The 23,212-nt window shown below is 41.1% G+C and overlaps 1 protein-coding gene across 1 annotated transcript in view; it reads left to right on the top strand.

The window, feature by feature from the left end:
• Window positions 1–389: 389 nt before the first annotated feature.
• The window catches only part of LOC145412193 (uncharacterized), a 75,387-nt gene continuing 52,564 nt past the window's right edge, over window positions 390–23,212 (top strand). The window contains exons 1-7 of the mRNA XM_080282121.1: window positions 390–405; window positions 7,482–7,615; window positions 9,149–9,389; window positions 12,940–13,092; window positions 15,117–15,170; window positions 19,012–19,140; window positions 22,996–23,148. Coding sequence (XP_080138247.1) covers window positions 390–405; window positions 7,482–7,615; window positions 9,149–9,389; window positions 12,940–13,092; window positions 15,117–15,170; window positions 19,012–19,140; window positions 22,996–23,148 — 880 coding nt within the window. The remainder of the gene's footprint in view (window positions 406–7,481; window positions 7,616–9,148; window positions 9,390–12,939; window positions 13,093–15,116; window positions 15,171–19,011; window positions 19,141–22,995; window positions 23,149–23,212) is intronic.

Genomic DNA, 23,212 nt, shown 5'->3' with positions numbered 1-23,212 from the left:
CAATCGATTAACTTTTGGGACCGATCCGGATCGTATTACAGACTTTGGATCCGGAAAACACTTTTGCGGAACCGTCATCAATGATTAAAGAACCTAACCCATCATGAAGAGTGATTAGGAAATTACGTTGCCCTTGTCGGAGGGATGCGCTCCACTGAGTGCCCCTCTAGTTATTACCTGCGGCAATAGCCAGCAGGTCAGTGAGAGGCCAGAGTTCTTCTTCATCTGCTTCTGGCGGATTTGTTAAAAGGAGGCCTTTGGAAGCGTGAAAGTGGTACCATCCAAGATTATTTGACATGGAGAATCCAAATCTGCCATCAACTTCTACCTGAGGTGGAGCCATCTGGCGACAACTTTAGTAAAAGTGCTTAATCCAAACTGTGTGAAACATGAGCCTCTCCGCAGGTCACAGCGCATTTCTACTCTTATTATTTTAATAGTAGTAGTAGTAGTAGTAGTAGTAGTAGTAGTAGTAGCAGCAGCAGCAGCAGCAGCAGCAGCAGCAGTAGTAGTAGTAGTAGTACTAGTAGTAGTGGTAGTATGAATTGTAATGTTTCTAATATCGGCCCGTTTTTCTCAGTAATATACAATGAAATCTGTCCTTCAGTTCTGTAGGCCTCTGTCCCCCATATACGGTTTACTCTGATTTATAGCGTGGAATCGTATCAGCTGCTTTATCACCCATATCATTGGGCTTAGCTTTTTAATGGAGGGGGATGGAAGAAAAGGCTAAACTCTCAATATCCAGTCACTTCATAATGCCGAGTTACTTGTACGTGATCGACTGAGATTATTGGTAAAGTGGGAAAGACAGGATGAGTGAAAGACAGATTGCAGGAAAGCCAGACTGAGGGAAAGCCAGACTGAGGGAAAGACAGACTGAAGGGATGACAGACTGAGGGAAAGACAGCCTGAGGGAAAGACAGACTGAGGGAAAGAGACTGAGGAAAAGACAGACTGAGGGGAAGCCAGACTGAGGGGAAGACAGCCTGAGGGAAAGACAGACTGAGGGAAAGACAGACTGAGGGGAAGCCAGACTGAGGGACAGCCTAACTGAAAGATAGCCAGACTGAGGGAAAGACAGACTGAGGGAAAGAAAGACTGAGGGAAAGCCAGACCGAGGGAAAGACAGACCGAGGGAAAGACAGACCGAGGATAGGGAGGACTGTAAAAATTCATAGTGAGTTCCAGCTTTATCATCCATATCATTCTTCCCATAATTTCATGGTGAAAGAAGGTACCAAAGGCTAAAATCTCAAAATCTAGTCACTTCTTGATATCGAGGTAGTTGTGTTTGATAGACTGGAGATTACTTACAGGATAGAGAAGATGGTTAAAAAGAAGATAGTGAGTCTGAGGGTAGACGGCGGCACTGAAAACCAAGAAAAATGTGGATGGATATTGCAAAAGGAATGAGGTAAAGTGCGAGGTACGACTGATGAGAAAGGAAATGAATGTATGAATAATAGAAATGTATGAATGAAGTGTGTATGGAGAGGCATATGATAAGGGCTGCATTTTTTTTATTGATCTATCTTTTTTGTTCATGTATTTAGCAGCTAACGCAAAGCTCTTCAGCACACAGGCATTGAAAAGTATTGTGTGTGTGTGTGTGTGTGTGTGTGTGTGTGTGTGTGTGTGTGTGTGTGTGTGTGTGTGTGTCGTTAAGCATGGTACGTGGAGCCAAGAATTTTACTAGCGTGAATCGTTAGTATGCAAGTATACAGTCCATTTTACTGCTTATTATTCTGATAGTCTTACTTTCTCGTTTTCCTATTCCTGTCTCTCAAACCATCACATCTATATATTAGCAGAGAACAGGGCAGGGATGATGATGGTGATGATGATGATGGTGACGATGATGATGATGATGATTAATGATAATAATAATAATAGTAATAATAGTAGTAGTAGTAGTAGTAGTAGTTGTAGTAGTAGTAAATAATAATAATAATAATAATAATAATAATAATAATAATTCTATTTCAGTATAAGCCCTAAAACCCATTTCAGGCATAACTCAAATGTTTTAATGGGAGCTTACCTGCAGATAACCGGAAATCCAGGAAAATGTTGTACAGCACAGTGCATCCATTTTCAAAACAGCTCTCGACAGATGTTCAGAAAAAGCGTAAATTCAGAGACACAGTCAAAACAGCAGGGCAACATTTGCATGGTTTAGCAGCGCCACGGTAGTAAAGTAGACGCTGTGATATTTAATGTGGCTGGTGCCCTCGTATTTATCTAACTTTGGCTGCTGCAATTTCGATTCCGGTTTTAAATATTTTTTTCGTGAGACTCATGCATAAATAGTGCCTCAGTAAATGAAGGTTTGTTACCCCTGGAAATTTACAACTGATAATTACATTCCTGTCCTCAGTTCCGTGTGAGCATTGCGATAATTCTAAATCTTTTGATCTCAGAATTATTAGTACGTTAGGAGATATATCCCGACTCTCCTATGACTCATATTTTCTATTGTTGCTACTACCATACGATTTTATTCAGCGTGGAGAAGACTTTCCGAAATGAAGGAGATAAATATTGCCTTTATCATCATAGGTTTATCCTAAATTGAGCAAAATCACGTATTGGTGGCGAAATTTATTAGAACACATATGTTACTGGACAGGAGGTAACGTTTTACTAAGAACATTTACCCGTCTCGTTGTTTTATTCAGATTACGGAAAGATGATATTCCTTAGATCATGGTAATCATAGCGGTAAAAAGGTTAAACACACAGTCTATCTCTCTCTCTCTCTCTCTCTCTCTCTCTCTCTCTCTCTCTCTCTCTCACACACACACACACACACACACACACACACACACACACACACACATCTACCTCCACAAGCCTTGAATGTTTTACGAATAATCCCGAAGCAAAGCATGATGAGCGAACACGTCTACTCCTTTTTTAGTGCTGCCGATTTCACTGTGTGTTGTGGGATATAGGCTGATAACATGCAACAGTTACACGTGGTCCATTAATGACCATGAAAAATTATAGACTTGCTTGCACTTTGGCGTATTCTGTTTTGTATATGGGAGAAAGTCACAGATTAGAGCTTGAATTCTTTACCATATCTTACTTTTCGAGCTACACAGAGCCATCTTCATAGAGTCTGTGTAGTCCTAAACGCTAGAGAAAATAGAGAATTCAAGTTCTAATCTCTCTCTCTCCCACTCAATATTTCCTCTTGACGCAATGGAATATCTACGTATTCAGTTTTAATTATAGGGAGCCAGTCAGGAAAGAGAGAGGGAGGGTGTGAGATGGGAGCAGGGCAATGAAACGGCGGGGGACAGGACGATATGGAGGCGATTTGTTTGTGGCCACCCCTTACGGGATTAAGGCGTCTGGCAATGGATCGATAGATAGTCAGAAAAACACCCTCATTTCTGTGCAGCCCATACAACCTGCCGTCTATACACACAGTTTGCCAACCATCGTGGCTAGAAGACCTTACATTCAATACCATACACACTACAATAGATCCGTGTGTGAGGATCCGAGAGGAAAAATACCCTAATTTCGCAGTGGCCAAGATTCTTTAATACCTGTATTGGCAAGGTTAGTTCTCTCCCCACACAGATGATGGTGCTTGAACGGCTCGGGTGTTAATACCAGCAATAGTTTTTTACATTTTGTGTGATATTTTCCCCGGTATCGTCTCACTTTGGCAATACAATACATAATCCGGACATCACATGAAGTGTTAAGAACTATCTACTGAACCTCTTCTAAATGGGGACGTCTTTCTTGTTAGTGTAATGGTATCTCTTGATGATTACATTCCGCTTAACATTTTCAAACTGTAGGGGTTAAGTAGAGCCATTATCCCTTTAATACAAGAGATTTTTCCAAATAAAATATTCTGAGGTTAGAGGAAAAATGTCACTGGAATCTTTTTACTCTAACTTGGCCTAAAATTGCCCTCTTTCCATCATGAATGCTAAAGTTTTATCTTTAGATTAACACTTGAATATGGTACAAATCACGAAGAGGTGCCATGGACATAATGTCGAGTCACTGTATTATCTTTGCCGCTGGGATGCGAGGAAAAAAAAAAACGCAATAGGAAGAAAATCTGTGCAAAGTTTGTGTAAAAGGACTATAGAAGCAGCAAAAAGAATTGGGTCATGGTAGTGAAGGATTAGAGGGACTGAATATCATAGACTTATTAACCGAGTCTGGGAAACGACACCTTGAAGAGAGTAATAAGGAATTGTCTGTTTTCATCACTTGTTGTTTTACCTTTACCGATGCCAAAGGGTTCTGCCTATGTATCCATCTATCCCTGTCTATCATGTACTCCTTCTTTGCCAAGTCGTGAGCAAAGGGGCCCTGGGCTAGGTTGCATAGTCCAGATACAGTATTTAAGGGAATAGTGACCAGTGAGATGGAGGGATGGAGTGGAGAGGTAGATGAAAGAGAGGGGTGTGAGCTGGGAGCAGGGCAGTGAATTGGCTGGGGACAGGGCGACATGGAGGCGATTGTTTGTGGCCACTTCTTACGGGATTAAGACGTCTGGCGATAGATAGAGAGATAGATAGATAGTGACCAGTTTCTCTTGCCTAAGTAGCATTATCCACTAAACTTCAACCACTCCTCGGACTGAAGCACTAATAATCGATATACAATGCAAGCGCCTAAACCTACTATACCACCAGGCGTTCATATGGCTATGTCGCTTGAGTCCTTTTTTTTTCTCTCGCCTGTAATTAAACTTTTCACTCAGTTTGCTTATTTTTACATTATTTTTGCTACTGTTACATTATTTCATTCAACTCTTAATAGGCTTTTCTACCTTAAGGAGTAATTACCTTACTCTTTTATCTAATCACTGCAAAATGTCATACTGGAGAGGGACACCTTCACGCCGTATCGTCAATATAATCGGGTGGTGAAGCTGCTCGATTATATTTCCTTCAGTCCCCTCACTAGGCCACGAATCCTATGGTGGACTGTGGAAGAAAGACATGGCCGTAATTCTCCCGGTTCACTTTCAAATGAACCTGGCGTAGCAACTGCAGCTACTACCACATTACCACTAATAATAGTTGTAGTAATAATAATAATAATAATAATAATAATAATAATAATAGTATTAATAATGTGAAGAAAATGAAGAAGAAATATAATAATAATAATAATAATAATAACTAATAATAATAGTAATTGCTACTACTACAGTTATAACTACAAGTTCCACTACTAAAAGAGGAAACATGAGGAAATCAAAAAGACGTCACTGGACTGCTGGGAGAATCTATCTATCTATTGCCAGACGTCTTAATCCCTTATACGGGGTGGTTACAAACAAATCGCCTCCACGTCACCCTGTCCCCCGCCATTTCACTGCCCTGATCACAATTTACACCCCCCTCTCTCATATACCTCTCCACTCCATCCCTCCATCTCATCCTTGGCCTTCCCCTCCCTCTCCCCCCATCCACCTCACTCACATACACTCTCCTCGTCAGTCTCTCACTCTCCATCCTCTCCACATGGCCAAACCACCTCAGTGTGTTTCTCCTAATGCTTCCTATCACATCCATATCCACACCACAATGCTCCTTCACATCCTCATTTCTCTCCATGTGACTCCACAGGCTCCTCTCAAATAACTCATTTCCACTGCTCTCACTCTTGACTTGTGTCCTTCCAACAACGTCCAAGCTTCACTTCCATACGTCAGAGTTGGTATCACAATACTGTCATGTACAGTAATAACTTTTTCACTTCCATGCTCACTTCCCTGTTTCTCATCACCGCCTTCAAGGAACCAGCAACTTTTCTTCCTTGTTGTACGCATTCAAGCACTTCACCCCCCAAACTTCCATCCTTACTCATCACACTACCCAAGTACTTAAACGTACTCACATTTTCCGTTTCCTCATCATCCAACCTCACTGTACATTCACTGACTTCACCTCTCTTGAAGACCATAACTTTACTCTTCCCTACATTCACCTTTAGATTCCGTTTCTTACACACTCTCCCAAACTCATCCATCAAGCCTTTTCGTCTTCACTTAACAACACAGTATCATCTACAAACAACAGTACAGGGACTTTCCAAACACTGCCCTCTCTCATTAGGGCCACTCCAACATCCACTGCCCTACCTTGTCTCTCTTTTATAACCCCATCCACGTACAGATTGAACAACCATGGAGACATGACACATCCCTGTTTCAATCCAACCTTCAAATAGAAAATCTCACTCAGTTCACTATCCACACGCTCTGCAGCCTTAGCACCCCCATACATACTTTTCACGGCATTCAACAACTTCCCATCTACTCCATATATTCTTAATACTTTCCACAATCTTTGTCTATCCACCCTGTCATATGCTTTCTCCAAATCCATGAAGGCCGCATACAACTTCTTTCCTTTCTCTAGGCACTTTTCCATTAGAGATCTAAGAATGATTATCTGATCTACACAACCTCTTCCCTTCCTAAAGCCTCCATGTTCTTCTCCAACTAATTCCTCTGTTATTTCCCTAACTCTGTCAGTAAGTATCCTACCATAATACTTTCCCTATTACACTAAGAAGACAAATGCCCCTATGATTACCACACACTTATTTTTCCCCTTTCCCTTTGTACAAGGGAATAATTATATCTGACTTCCAATCTTCTGGGAGAAGCTTCAATATAACTGAGGTCGATTTTGCTTAACACTTTCAGTCCTATGGCGTAGTTTGTATTTAAATCCATTTACCTCCAGATGATTCTATACAACTTTCGGGTTAGTGGAGGCTTTGCCCAACCCCTCCAGTTGGATAAGTCGTCTGAAAATAGCAATACCATGCAAAACACGTCATTAGAGTGAAGTGGATATTCGGTTTCCATACCTTAAATTCTACTGAGCCTGGTGTTATGACCGGCTATTGCACTGTGGCCTTTAACGTTGTCATGATCAAGACAACACGAGCATGCCATTCCAGCTAACGCCAGATGATTTTATTCAATTGGGAGCTAGTCATAGTACCGGAAAGTGTTAGCTCTCTTACTGGGAGACGTTCCTTCCTAAATTAATATAAATACTTTGGTGTCTTGAAAAAAATAACTAAGCAAAACATAACAGTACAAAAGCGGTTAATGCAGTATGTTTTTCACCTCTTCACTGATATCAGTTGCATGTACGCTAAATATAATCATGTACCGGGAGGAAGAGTAAGGAAGGAAGAGCCGAAAGTGTATACCTACCCCTACAATCATCCTTTCCCGTTTCTGCTCCATTCCTAGTCATATATTCTTGCTCTAAATTAGTGCCATATGGTCTATGATACCTGGCGCTAGGAAACCATTATTCCATTCACTTTCCCTCGAGCATCTTAATACCATCCAAGGTGCTACAGCCACACTTAGGCTATGGGACAGCATTTTTATAACTTATCAACAACACTAATCTGCTATGTAAATTTATTCCTGTTACCTCTATATTCTAATAAGCTTTGGGTAGACCTCTGTACCAAGCGGGGATACACTCGGCTCCACTTCTACAAGGACTACCTGCCCCGTCAGTCCTGTCGCATCCCAAGGTGTGAAACTCAAACCACGAACTCAACGCAGGGGCAAGATTCAAAGTACACACTGGTGAGGGAAGGAAGGAGGAGAGAAGGATGTCTGGTTAGCTATGTGTTGAGAGATGTAGGGAGGTGAGCGTGAGGGGAGGCAAGCTGAGTACTGGAAATGAAACAGGGAAGTGGACAGAGATTTGATGGGATAAAAATGAGATTCTGAATATGTAAACCTTTGATTGTTATGCGTAATCAAAGTATTGGTTCCACTGCTGAACTTGAGATAGAGCTCCATATGAAGAACAATGCCTTACAGTTATTGGAATTAATTAGATAAGACATCGTAACCACAGAGAATTCTTGGTTGTCCTATAATCACAGAAGGAGCACCATAATTGCTATAATAAAATCTGTTTTCCTGGTCCAGCGGTCCATTAATTTCATCACATCTGATATAACTGTGCAGCAACTTGTGCCAAAAAACTGAAGTAAAAGCAGTTACAGTACATCATCATCATCATCCCAGTTTGTTCGATGCTGTGGAGTATGGTAGATGAGAGCAACCTTCATCCATCAGTCAATGAAGTTAGGTGAATCTACACTGAATGACAAGATCAAAGATTTCTTGGAACCCGGGGAACTTTCACTACACTAGATATTATCCATACAATCATTCCCAAAGGTAAGCGAGGAAAATTCTGCTCTCTCTCTCCATTTTCCCTGCAGGATGAGGAGAAAAGGAGAGGGTGCAGAGATTAGCGGTCCCCCATACTCTACTTCTTATATGCTGGCTTCGTTAAAGGGAAATTACAGACTTTCAGGCTATATGTATTCCTAGGCCAAGGGTGAGATGAAAGGATGGAGTGGAGAGGTATATGAGAGAGGGGCGTGTGAGCTAGGAGCAGGGCGGGGGACCTGGCAACATGGAGGCAATTTGTCTGTGGCCACCCCTTACAGGATTAAGGCGTCAGGATTAAGGCTTCTGGCAATAGATGGATAGATAGCTGGAATTCCTATGTGTACCTATGAAAAGAAAGATTCAAACTGCCTCTTTTTTCTGTTTTGCGCTTTACTCTGCAGAAAAATGTTCAGCAGGGTCCCGAACGCCATTTAATAGGGAATATGTTTGTTGGCGAGACATTGAAAAAACATATAAAAAGTGTATATTGGTTCGTCCGCCCCTAGAATGTGGAGTTTTTTCTTCTTTTTAACCCTTTGTAACGCATCATACAAGTTAAAGACGACGGACTCTCTCTCTCTCTCTCTCTCTCTCTCTCTCTCTCTCTCTCTCTCTCTCTCTCTCTCTCTCTCTCTCTCTCTCTCTCTCTCAGACATGATGGGTAACGTAACCATATCTAACTCCAACATATTACAAATTATTAGCCTAAAGAAAAAAATGTACGTCAAGGAGTGTGCGTTAAGACAGGATTGTGTTCATGGTATATTAAATTCAGGAACGATGCAAAAGTAAGATGATGAAGGTAATAGATTTATAGTGTTATGCTGTGTGTGGGAGAGTTGTTTAAGCAAATATCAGTTGTAAACCATAAATAATTTGATGTTATTGTTGTGAACGAGTCTCGCTAACCGTTTATGTTTTTACCAGCAGGTGGAAGAGTTGCCCGAGGTGTGCGCCACGATCCGAGACACGTGTCCCCCTGCCGTCTTGGGGCCATCAGGGCACCCGGGGTCACCTGGTCGCAGTGGGGAGACAGGCAGCCTTGGTCGTGCTGGAGAGAGGGGCGACCGTGGCCTGCCGGGCCAGCCAGGCCCTGTTGGACCCCCGGGGTTACCGGGCCTGCCTGGCCCACCGGGACACAGGGGACCCAAAGGCGAGAAGGGAAAGCCAGGTGGGTGTGTCATGTGCCGCTACTGTGTCTATATCACAATACACAGTATAAGACGCATTGGAGAGGGAGGTCACCATTACTCACCAAGTTATATATTTTTCTTTCTTTTACATCATGCAGACCACAGTCATAGCATTTCTTCCATTACCTACCGGTAATTGTTATTACATACACAGTGAATGACAGGAGGCATTATTTTTGGTCCTGTTTATCTGTTAAATTTTATGTTTGATTTATCGTCCGTTCGTCCTTAAAATTTACAAAGCCATTTTCCTTGAAACCTCATATTTCCATGTCCGTCATTATTGCCACAACTATGTGTGCACCAGCGACCATGTATAAAAAGTAAATGCTGAATGCGTTGAGAGTCGTGTAACTCACCATGTTATCTAACTAGCGTTTTCAGTTGGAAGTTAATCGCTGTTATTCAGAATCTGGCTAGCTGTTTTACCAATCCCCAGTAATCCCGGAAAGTTATTATTTTGGGGAAACCACTAAAATATATGCCTGCAATGTTAAACTCTGAAGGATGCAAAGGTTACTGATCGAACTGTAAATATGACGTTAATACGTTGTTTTCCAAAAATTCATTTTGCAGTAATTCACCCGACGCTTTTATTTACAAGATTCTTAGATACAACAACACTGCTGTTATAAAGTGTTACTTATCGAACGTAAATCTAACTGCCCAGTAAGTCACAGTCACGAAGGTTAAGCTAAAATTATTATACCTGTGGAATAGAGACATAATTAGTTCTGAATAATGAGCATACATGAGTCTCTCCCATTTCACTGGATAGGCTCTTGATAGTCCTAATTTCGCACTTTTTTTTTCCTATTTTTTCTTATCCCACATTACCTCATCCTCAGGTTGGAAAAAGGTCATGACGATACGTGAAATAAACTATAAAAGGATGTAACAGTGATGATGTTTATTAAGTGTATTATTTATGTCAATAAATCTACTTACTGTGTCTCCTGTATAACTTAACCATTTCAATCAAAGGATGCATTTTCTTTTTTGTTCTTGCTCTCTTCATACAATTTTATTTTGAAAGGAAGGACTTTATCGACTGTAGAAAGATGATATAGCCTTCATTAACCTATTCACGTGAAAAGGTCCATAAGTTTAATGAAATCGTCTACTATATCCATTTTACTCTAACTTGGCCGAAAATCGCCATCTCTCCATCTTGAATACTGAGTTGTGACCAGAGATTATTGCCAGGTTGTTACAGCTAGTCATGAAGAAGTATCAAGAATAGGATGAAGAGCTATAGCACCATATTACCTTGCCAGTGAAATACGTGAAATAAACTATAAAAGGAATATAATCTGGACCAAATTAAGATAAAAGGAGTATAGTGACAATAAGAGAAAATATATTATGAGATTTACTAATTCTAACGCCGTAAAAGCGATATAGATATTAGTCCTAACACCTGGCCATTTTATTTTGCTTAATAATGAGCCTTCCATGCTAAAGAGAGGCAGATTCCATTAGCCCTTTAAACACACACACACACACACACAGACACACAGACACACACACACACACACACACACACACACACACACACACACACACACACACACACACACACACACACACACACACACACACACACACACACACATTTGTCTGAATGAAAGCTTTCGGTTGTAGAAAAAAAAATAAGATACATAAGAGTGTTAAGCATTCATCCAGTAACCAGTGTTTTAATCTCTTCAATCTCATTATTTTCACCGTTTTCTTCTAACCACCGAACAAAGACTTAGGAAACATCACTTATTGGTAAAAAATTATTGAATGCTGTACCTAACCCATGCAATCTGAACAGTGTCTCCTAAAAATATCAAAACTGGGTGTCAGCCAGAAAGAAAACTAAAATAAATATCTCACCGAGCTGAAAAAAAAAAAAAAAAAATGGTGCAAGGCGTAGGAGTTTCGTTGCCACAGAAGATGCATCACTTTTCCTGGTGATTTATTCCCGTGTTACACCTTGATATTCTCTTGTCTGCCCTTTTTTATCGTCTTAGAAATTACATGCTCCTATTACTCACTCAGCTGAATAAAGTCATATAGAGTTAATTGTATCCTCTTCCCTTTAATTAGTCGCAAAATTACCATCCTTCCAACTTGAATACTGAGCATGAGATTAACATTAAGATACTATGTTATGCTTCTCTTCATTCTAATTTGACCTAAAATCTGCATATCTTTATCTTGTATATTGAGCTGTAACAAAAGAGTACTACTAGAATATAGTACTAGTCACGAAGAAGGGATGTGGAAAGGATGTGAAGCGGTAGACTTGTTTTTTTCTGCCAGTCAGCTGCATGAAATAAGCTGCAATAGGACAAAAATTAGAGCTAAGTTAAGGTATAAGATATTGTCACGAAGTGCTACGGGAAGAGTATATAGTAGAGCCGTCCTATCGTCAATCTGCCACTGACCTTCGGAAAATGGACTGCAAAAGGAAGAAAAGTCATAAAGATGTGCTCTGGGAACGATACAGAGCCGTGGTATATTGTCTTGCTATCACTGACTTACGGAAAATGGATTATGAAAAGAAGACAGATCATTAAAAAGTGCTATAGAAAGACACGGAGCCACGGATATTGTCTTAATCTGCCACTGAGGTACGGCAAATGGGTCGACAAAAAGCTATATGGGATGGGTATAGAGCCGCGGTATATTGTCTTAATCTCTGTGACTTGTGGAACATTGATTGCAAAAGCAAGAAATTTCACAAGAAGTGCTATGGAAAGGTATAAAGCCAGAGGTATTGTCTTAATCTGCCACTGAGCTAGTAACAGAAGACAGAAACAGGACGAAAATTTCCGCCTAGTAAAAGTCAATTAACAACAAATGGGAATGCTAGAGTTGAGCTCAGCATGAGAGGAGTGACCTGTTTAATAAGGGAACAGACTAGTAATTCTTCCCTGTTACTACTATTCCCTTTGCACATTAACTTGGCCCAAATTTTCGTCCATATACAGCTTATTTCAGGTAGCTCAGAGGCAAAGAAGGCAATGCTATGGCTCTCAGTCCTTTCCGTAGCACTTCTTCGTGATTAGCGTCATATTCTAGTGTTATTCTATACCTACAACTGAGCAGTCAAGGAAGAGAGATGGCAATTATAGACCAAGTTTGAGTAAAAAGAGTAAAGACGATTAGAAAGGGTTACCATTGGCTTGATCTTACTTCTTCATTATGATTTTTTTCCTTTTAATATTGAGGTGGTTTGGATGAGAACAGTTCAAGAGGGAGGCTAGGTGTTGACGCAAAATAAATCGCTGAGGAGAAGTTCTTACGAAATCAGATAATCCAATTAGAACGTGGTTGAATATAGATTAGGAAGTTAGATATTCTGTTTGTGTAAGCCATCTTATTCATCTTCATCTTCTCCCTCACACCTTCCTTCTCTACTCACTCCTTCTGTTCTTTCATTCCTCCTCTCCCCATTTCCGCTCTCCTCTCTACACTTCCCCCATCCCTACTCTCTCTCTCTCTCTCTCTCTCTCTCTCTCTCTCTCGCTAGTACAGGCACAGCGGGGTTGGACGGTCGTGATGGTCTTCCTGGAGAGCCTGGGCTGGACGGCATACCTGGACGCAACGGGCTGGATGGAATACCTGGCCTGGATGGCATACCTGGCAATAACGGACTCCCGGGCACCAACGGATATAACGGCACTAACGGTATGTACGCAAGAACACGAAATTCTGTTAGTCCAGGTGTCTGTCTGTCTCTACACATGTACGGATAGATAGATAAATAGGTAGATATAGATAGTGTGTTTGATATGTGGTTACAGTTTCACTTATATTATACTTCGTACTGATTCTATATGCTCATTTTCTAGCTTCTGTTAAGGAGGTTTTCTGTGGACACCGGGAAATGTTTAATCTGATATTTGGCAGCCTGTGAGGTCCTGGTCTGTTATTAGGTTATTCCCATTCACCCATACGCAGATGATTCAACACTACATAGTTCATTCACACTCAGACATCCATTTACAAAGTCTAATATATCTACCTCTCAACTCAGTACAGCCATCTCCATAAATCAAGATCTATCTACAATCAGTGAATGGGGACAAAACAACCTTGTCTCTTTTATGCTAGTAAAACTAAATATATACAGTTTACTAATAGACAGATATTACCAGATTCGTACATTACCTTCAGTGCTACTAATATTTCCATCTCCAAAAGTATTGAAATTCTTGGTGTCTCACTTAACAGTGCCCTCAGCTGGACCTCTCATGTTAGATCACTTGCTAAAACCGCCTCAAAAAAACTTGGATTATTGTACAGAGTCCGTAACTTCTTCGCCGATGAGCAGTTAGCTATAATTTATAAGTCATGTGCGCTCTCAGCTTGAATATTGCTCACCCTTGTGGAATGGCTGTGGAGAGGTTGCATTAAGACAACTAGACAAAATTCAGAATAAAGTCGTTAGAATCATAAACAACCCTGCTATTACATATAAACTACCTCCCCTGCAAGTAAGAAGGAATGTTGCCTCCTTTGCATTATTTTACAGATATTTTTTTGGCAAATGCTCAGACGAAGTTGCGTCCATGGTGCCACCTCTCCATGCCTACTCTCGTGCTACGCGGGCATCTGGTAGCGCTCATGACTGGAATGTCACTCAACCATATTGCAGAACTTCTGCCTATCAGAATTCTTTCATTCCCCGAACTGCATCTCTCTGGAACTCGCTTCCCCAGAGTTGTTTTCCTCCAAATTTCAACCCACAACTGTTCAAGTCTAACTGTTACAGATATTTTATGAACAGAGGACACCATTAATCTGGTGTATGGATTATTTTTTTTTTACCCATTTGTTTTTCCTTCCTCCGTTCTGTTATTTAAAAAAAAAAAAAAAAATGGGACTCCTAAGGGGACTCAAACCAATTTAATTATCTTTTAATTCGTTAGTAAATAGTTGGTGGTCCACTGGGGTGTGGTGCCTGTCAGAGCAACCGGCATATGCTAATCCTCGGTCTGCATGCATGAGAGGCCACCCTCTTACATTAAAAGGAACATAAGCCAAAAAAATGGGGCTAGACCTCGATGATGGGGAGATGGTTACCTTGTGCTTAGAAACTTTAACCATCTCCCCATCATGGAGGGGCTCCCTCTGGAGGGTGTAAACAATCTTTCAAGGGACATCGCTTCCATTTGAACTATTTCCCTAACTTGGAGGCCCAGTCCTACAGGGGAATTACCATGCTTTCATTATACACAGTTTAGGTTCATATATGCACTTGAAGAGCTAATATTCATTGTCTTCCGGGAATAACCCAAACGCCAACCCACCCATCTACCAAGTGCAAAATGTCTTTGCAGCATCAGGATGGCTTAGCAAGTTTCCAGAGAGACAGACAGACAGACAGAGAGGGGGAACTGAGCACACTAACTTTAAATGTACGATGGTACCAGAAGTATAGCCGCCTCGTTCACCATCAAATCTTTACGAGTACGGTACGCGAGCCTCAGTCCTCTTCACTCATCAGTAGTTTGTATGAGACTCGGTTATACTGGAGGAACCTAAACCACATAACACAGTCACTGTACAAAAGTGTCGAGAAATTTGGGGGGATTGGTTAAGATTAGCAAGATCCCATAATTTTATAAGAAGATTACGAGAGTATGTTGAGGAACTGGTGGAGGGAGCTGTACCATATTTTTAACTGAATATATTCCCTTCTATTTTAGGAATACCTGGAACGAAAGGTGACCGAGGGCTGCAGGGACCTCCAGGCATCAAAGGTGAGTCTTACACCACCCGTACTCCACACCAGCATACCACTCAGCCAAACCACACCAACACACTGCACCATCCACGACATCATCACACCACACTGTCAGTCAGTACCATCACACTACACCACCAAACAACGCCTTCACACTACACCACGAAGTAACACATCACACTACACCACCAAACAACATCAGTCCACAACACACTATTCCACCACAATACACCAAAACACAACACCACCACACATCAACATATTATAAAATCACCTCACTAAACAACCACACAAAAATGCCACTGTACAGCAACATAAACACCATCACACTACACTACATTGCTGCACTACACCACCACTCTACACAATCAGAACACACTAGATCACACATCAACATTAAAATATAACTCTACATCACCACACTTCACAACCACAAAACTTTATTGTACTACATCAGCATTAATCTCCCCCACACTATACCGCCACACCATATCCCCATGCTACACCACACAGCCTTAAAGCACTACGCCACCACACTCCATCATACCACAAAACAAAACCGAACCACATTACACTACACTACCGCACTACATTACCAGGAGTATATCACCACACTACGTAACCTTATTGTACAGTACAATTGCCATCAAAAGTCGTGTCTCCTCTTCAGTTTTTTGTCTATGTGGACTTTGAAAATCAATGTAGTGAATCCGTAACAACTGACGCTGATGACTTTATTTAGCCACAGATTAGTGTCATCAGTTTCAGTTTCTGCTGATTTATCACACTGATTTTCAAAGGCCATGGAGAGAGAAGCGGAAGTGGGACAGAATTTTTGAGGGTTAATGTACAATGACTCCAGGGTTCTTGAGACACACTAACCAAGGCCGTAGGAGCATCTGACAACCCGACGCGTGTGTTTGGTAGGAATTTGGCTCATAATCTAACTTATTCCATCACAGTATTCAGCAGCCACTCACTCTATCATTCACAGAGAGTACTTTAAATTCCTGTCCACAAATTACAAACCAAAATACTACTAAAGATGCTGGACAGAATGCTAAATGCCGCAACGACCTTGGCATATGTGAATCAAATTACCTGGGGCTCACTATACAAGCTTACTAGCCTTCACCACCTCACCACACAGCGCCACACTTTTACATCACACTCCACCACCACATTATGCAATCCCACCACACCCTTCGCAGCAACACCACACTACACCAAAATAGGCAGCCACGTAGCACCACCACAATACACCACCACACTCACAGCACATTATATTACATGACCATAACACACAACACCACCACACTACACTGCATTACCACGCTACAAAACACCACTGCATTACATCACATTACACTACTCCACCTCGTTATACAGTCCCACCACACCCCCTCAGCAGCAGCACCACAGCACACCACCAAAGTAAACAGCAACGTTACGCCTCCACAATACACTACCACAACCACGACACATTACAATACACTACATCACCTCACAACACCCACCACACCACAACAGAACAACAGCACTACACTACACTACAACGCGCACTGTACACATTGCATGGTGTTATTTGGTTTTCATATCCTACTACTTGTTCCGGGGAAGTAATGCGTCTGGTAATAAAATCAAATAAAATAATTCAAATGCGTTGATGGTATCATTACTAATTGGGATAGATTTTTTTTTTTTTTTTTTAAATCTTTGAATGTTGTGAATAAAAGGACATGGTTGTGTGTCAGCCGTAACTTATGGTATTCAGTATGAGAAACGATAAATGTAATGGGAAAAAAGAACGCTTTGGATCTTGTAATATCTTTTGAGACTGGCCATTTCCGCCTCGTTGAACTCATCCATGAAGGACTTTTACTTCCCGGTATGGATATGTTACGGTTGGCTGCACACGCCCCATTAGGAACGCCAGATCTATTATACATATTTCTAAGGCTTTTCGTTTTCCTTTTTTCCTGAGAGTGTGTTTGTGAGTTGGAAAGTTTGTATATGCTATCGGGAGACCAGTTGGAGGCTAAAGTTTGCTTAATATTCAACTTTTCCTTTCACTTTCCTTGCTGGCGAATATTTGTGCGCTGCGAGATGCTTGGTGTGCTTCTCTTCCAGTAGATGAAGGTATCTGATAGGATGCAACAAAGATGAAAATGACGACATGCTCTTAGTGTGAAGGGAAAGCATTAGAAAGATAGGCAAACATTCGTCCAAAACTAAGCCACGACAGAGTGTATGCATGAGGACATCTGGGGTCAAAGCAAAGTAAAGTGAACTTGGTGCATTCACACATTTTCAAGCTTACCATCGCAGACTTTCTTTGACGCAAGACCACAAGAAAACCTTAACGGACATAATATATATATATATATATATATATATATATATATATATATATATATATATATATATATAATCTATTTCAAAACAGAGGCCGCAATGATTTATGTTGAGATTTTACATGAACTGTCCCTTTTGGAGATAGCCTACTGATAAGTAAGAAATTAATAGAGAGGGTTCACGGATGGATTGACTGGGAGAAGAGGTAAGATAAAAAAGAGTCGACAAGGTAGAGGTGTATAGCATATTACTGATTGCCAAACTATTTATCTGACCACAAAGCCCTTGTAGTGCAGATGCTGGAAGTACCCTCAGTTAGCATCATCAGTTGCATGACGTATTTTTTTTTAGCTTACCTTCCTACTGCAAGATGTCTGTTTTCTACACAGGGGTCTGCCGGACACGCGCAGGGCACTCGATGACTACAGTACTGAGACAAATGCATAAACTACTCACTGACAGTATAGACAACACATCCTCCCTCAAGAACAGTAAAATTTCTACATTCCTACAGTTATGCTAACTTCTATATTCCGTATTTCCAACTGTTTGTAATTCCTACTGCCTGTGATCTCCACGTTTTGAATGTGGCTCTTATCTTATTTTTTATTCCATCCATCCATCCATCATCCAATCCTACGTTGCCCCACGAGGAGCGCTGGAGCCCGGGGCTAGGCAGTTGGTCCTGACATTTAAGATGAGAGTGACCAACCTCATTCATCCCTGAGTGGCATTACATGAGCAATAAACCCTAACCACCCCTTGGATATAAACCTTCACCGGTTCAATCCGATTGGAGCACAATAATTACCCACTAAACCACCAGGTGCCAAAATTTGGTTATATGGTTACCACCCAGCGTAGTAAATGGTTTCCTGGTGTACAGGAAACCATTTGGCTTGTCACTCAGTGTAGAGTTACCCACAAGCAGAAGGAAGAGGAAAGAATGAAGGAATGAAAGACAGAAGAGGGAGTGTAAAGTCACCCGTAGCCAGAAGGACGAGGAAAGAATGAAGGAAAGAAAGATAGAAGAAGATGGAAGGAAAGAAGGATGGAGGAGAGGATAGGGCAGACACCCGACAGCAGCACTACATCGAGTGAGTGGATGGTGATATTTTTTATTTATTTTACTTTATTATTATTATTATTTTTTTTTTTTTTTTGAGGGAACAATCTTGCGGGCTCCTGGCTTTTGGTTCCTTCTTCCTTGCATAAAAAGATATATATATATATATATATATATATATATATATATATATATATATATATATATATATATATATATATATATATATATATATATATATATATTATTATTATTATTATCATTATTTTATATTATTGCTGTTGTTTTTATAAATGTTTGTAATATTATTATTATTACTATTTTTAGAAGAAGAAGAAGAAGGAGCAAAAATAACAATGCAGTAATGATAATAATGATGATGATGATGATGATGATGATGATGATGATAACGATGATGATAATTCTCCTCCCGCAGGTGTGATGGGTCCCCGAGGTCGCAAGGGTCAGAGTGGCACCCCTGGCACTCCTGGTATTCCTGGTATTAATACATGGATGGTTAATGGCACTGCTCCATCCACACTCCTCATACCACCAGCTATACCAGGTGACCCAATATACCACTTTTATACCACTCGTTTCATAACACCATCTATACCATGTGACCCAATATACCAATTTTTATCCACTCTTATTCCACCAGCTATACCATGTGACCCAATATACCACTTTTATACCATATTCATACCACCATCTATACCAGGTCAATATACCACTTTTATACCACTCGTTTCATACCACCATCTATACCAGGTGACCAAAAATACCATTGTTTGTCAATTGTCTTTCTAGTGTCTTCATACCACTATCTACACCAGGTCAGCTGTAATACCAGTCTTTATTTCAGTTGCCTCTAGTCTTCTTTTGCAGCCCTCTGTGTCCTCCTTCATATCAGGTTCATACCCACACCAGTTTATGTGTTCGGTATTTCCCCAGCCCCCCATACTGCAAGCTACACCAGGTAATCAAGTCATACCAGTCTCTATACCACTGCCCTGGTTTACTAGCCTTCATACCAGCTGTTCCCCTACGCATCTACAATCCCTTTTAATACCAGCTCGCATATGGGCTTCGTCATTTTTCATACTAGTTGAATCTTCAGTCGTTTAATACCACCTTTCTTCTATACCAGCTGCCCTTCCATTCTCATAGTACCAACAATACCATACGCACAGCAATATTCGGCCATTACATCTCCTGTTTTTCAAGTTTGGTCGTTGCCTTTAATACCAGCTGGTTTTTAAATTATCACACCACCTTCTTCAGCTAAGCTATCTTGAATACCAGCTGCTTCCTCACTCTCCTCATACCAGCTTTTATACCATCTGCTTCTCGACCGTCCTTGTATCACTGTCCATATTAGCTTTGCCATCTTTCATACCAGTTGCCCCATCCTCTCTCCTCACACTTTAAACCAGCTGTCATGCATTGTAAACCAGCTGTCATGCTCTCCTTCACATTCCCATACCACTCAAAGTATCAGGTACACAACAACATTGCCTCCACCGGCTCCCTTCATCCTCTGTCTCTTCGCCGCACTGTTGCTTCTTTACCTCTTTTCTGTCGCTACTTCAATGGTCACTGCTCCTCCGAACTGTCTGATTGCATCTCTCCACCACTACGACGGGCACGTAGCACCCGTCAAGCAACAAACTCATTATTTTTCTGTCCAACTGTCTAATGCAAGAATTAAACTTTACTCCCAGTACTTAATGCAACAGGTCAGCATTGGAACTACCTACCTCTGTCTGTATTTCCTGCTGCCTATGACCTCCAGTCTTTCCAACTCATTGTGGCCAGGCTTCTCGAAATGAACGGATCTTGAATTTCGCCCTCTGTTATCTAGTTTATATTTTTTTTCTTAGAGGGAACAATCATGCGGGCTTTGGGACTTTGCTTCCTTCTTCCTTGCATATTAAAACGAAAAACATTCTTCATGTTAAGTGTCCCCCAACTCTCTGTCTCTCACGCAGTGTACAAATCCCTATGCAAAATATTCATAAACATCAGTATATACCACGTGGACAGTTATATCATGGCCAGTTATACCAGTCTTTCTACCGCTGCTCCTCTCTTTCTCTAAACCATTCTCATACCACAAACTACATCAGGTGAACAGCAGATATCATCCTTCATACTATCTGCTTCCCCGGTCTCCTTATACCATCTAGTAATACCAGGTGCCAATAGTTTAGCAACTTCTTCCCCAGTTTTATACCACCCAGTGCAAAATACCAGCTGTTTATTTATACCATCTGCTTTATCAGCTGTTTCTCCAGTCTCCTCTTATCGGCCTTGTAGTCACTCTTCATACCACTCTCATACCAAAGCCTTAACACCTCTTCCTTGGCGATTTAGTTTTGGATATGGCTGGTTTATATTCTTTTGCACGTTATTTATGTTGAGTAAAGCGGTATTGAGAGGATTTATATAGCACAAAATAGGACAGATATAATATGGAAAATAAATCGCTTAGGGAAAAGTGTTAGGGAGCTTCCTTAACCGATGAGAATACAAACCCAAGTACCAAGTTGTGTTGTCTTCCATACTATCCGCCGTCCTCGTTCTCATAAATACCAGGTAACTATTTCATGTCACCTGTCGTTCATATTCCTTATACCACCCTCGATACCACATGCCCATTAATACCACATTGCAATACAACATTTTCGTGCTTGGGGAGGACTGGCGAGCTTCAGGGAACGGACTGACGACTATGCTTAGAAACTGATTATCCTTTAGACTTCAGAGTGTTTCCCACGGGCGAGTGAAATCGAGTATCATTTGTCTGAGTAAAATTATTAACACTAGCTCTCACTTTAGCCAGGCCCAGATTTTCATCCTTTTGCCGCATATTTCAAGTGGCTCAGTGGCAGAAAAGGACAGGGCTACGACTCTACATCATTCTCATAGCACTTCTTCGTGACTAGCATCATATTTTAGTGTTAACCCATTGCTACAACTCGGCAATCAGCGATGAGAATTTTAGGCCAATTTAAGGTAAAAGTGGTATAGTCAATCAAGGCATAGAGGCTGAGATGACTGTATGATGTTAATAGATCAAATTCTGTATACATTTGTATATAGTAAGGCTATATACAAGGATTTATATATGTTTCCCTACGTGAGTGAGTTTGTCAGGACGCTAAAATATCATAACACTACATAATAGCTAGTAACGTACATATGTAATCTAGAGGTTAGATGAAAGTCATGCCTAGGGCTAGAGGAAGTGGCGTTCGCACATTCTCTTAGTCAGGAATGCCACAGACAGCAAGGTGTGATGCCTGATCGGAAAGTCCACAGGCTTGGGAAAGTTCCACACAACCGTGTCTTACACGTGACACAACCATATACAGGGGAAATGTGAGACAGGGCAGAAGGGGTTTTAGGAGAGAGAGAGAGAGAGAGAGAGAGAGGCACGGTGGGAAAGGCAAGAGGAGAGCGCGCGGGTTAGCCAGTAGCTTTTACCTCTACGCTCTGTTAGAGTCACTCACTATGACTCAGTATTGCTCAGTATTACTTTTGAGATATTCCCTTTGAAGAAAATAAACTACAATCAAACCCCAGACTCATCTTTATCTTTCTCCTGCCAACGACAAGTACAACGAACATTTTCTCCTTTCGTAAAATCCCTACAAATCAACACACTGTAACAATAGCTTGACGACGATTACAATATATCTACAATTACGATAAGTCGACATCATCTCCGACATAAAGTAAAGAACTGGGTGAATAACAAAATGTATAGCTGATCGACAGACGGAATCCAAAGAAAGGCGTAGTGTATGTTATTTTTTCCGCTGTGCCACGGCTTTTCAATGTATAAATTATATTCACCTACTGGAACTAATTTTCTCGTTTACTCTTGCATGCCTGAGGTGGAGAGTGACTGTAATGGAAACTGTGATGTGCCCACTTCACTGTATAGGGTTTTAATCATTTTTAATGTTTTCTGTTTTATCTGTTTTTATTTTCAGGACCCTACCTCACCCAATCCATATATAAGAAAAAGTTCAGGATGACGATAACAGTTATTAACTCACAGTAAACACAATAGCAGTACTTAGGGTATAACTTAGTGCAGGATCCACACTTATTAAAGAGGGGGGGGAGGGTAATTCCTGTCGCAGTTACTACTTATTGCACATAGTAAAAAAAAAAAATAGAAATTCGCATTAAGCTTAGCCAGTTTTATTATTAAGAGTACATTAGCATAAGCAGATGCAGTGGGAAAGATATTGTTGCGTGTAATTTGGAAAGCAACATTGTTTTTATTGTAAGTATTCATTGGTCTGCCAAAAACAGGGGGACGAACTGCCCCAAGGCCCCTTCTCATCAATCCGTGCCTGCAATTCATTTAATAACATACATGCTAAGATAGGAAGGATATCCACAGGTTCGACACGTGGCCGGTCTCGCCAGCGTCGCCCCATCATCGTGCGTGAGGGGGATAACCTGCGATTGAGGTGTCAGGCCGCGGGCACGCCGCCCCCCGTGGTGGTGTGGCACCGCGTGGACGGGGACGCCATACCCACTGGACGATGGAAAGGTGAGGCCAAGGGACCCGAGGGGAGAGGGTGTTATACTTTATACTTTATTTACCACTTCACTCC

This window comes from Coenobita brevimanus, chromosome 92 (assembly GCF_032717465.1).
Source record: "Coenobita brevimanus isolate Jiangsu-jjx chromosome 92, ASM3271746v2, whole genome shotgun sequence".
NCBI lineage: Eukaryota > Metazoa > Arthropoda > Malacostraca > Decapoda > Coenobitidae > Coenobita > Coenobita brevimanus.
The sequence above is the reverse complement of the archived record's forward strand: the minus strand, read 5'-3'. Positions and strand labels throughout refer to the sequence as shown.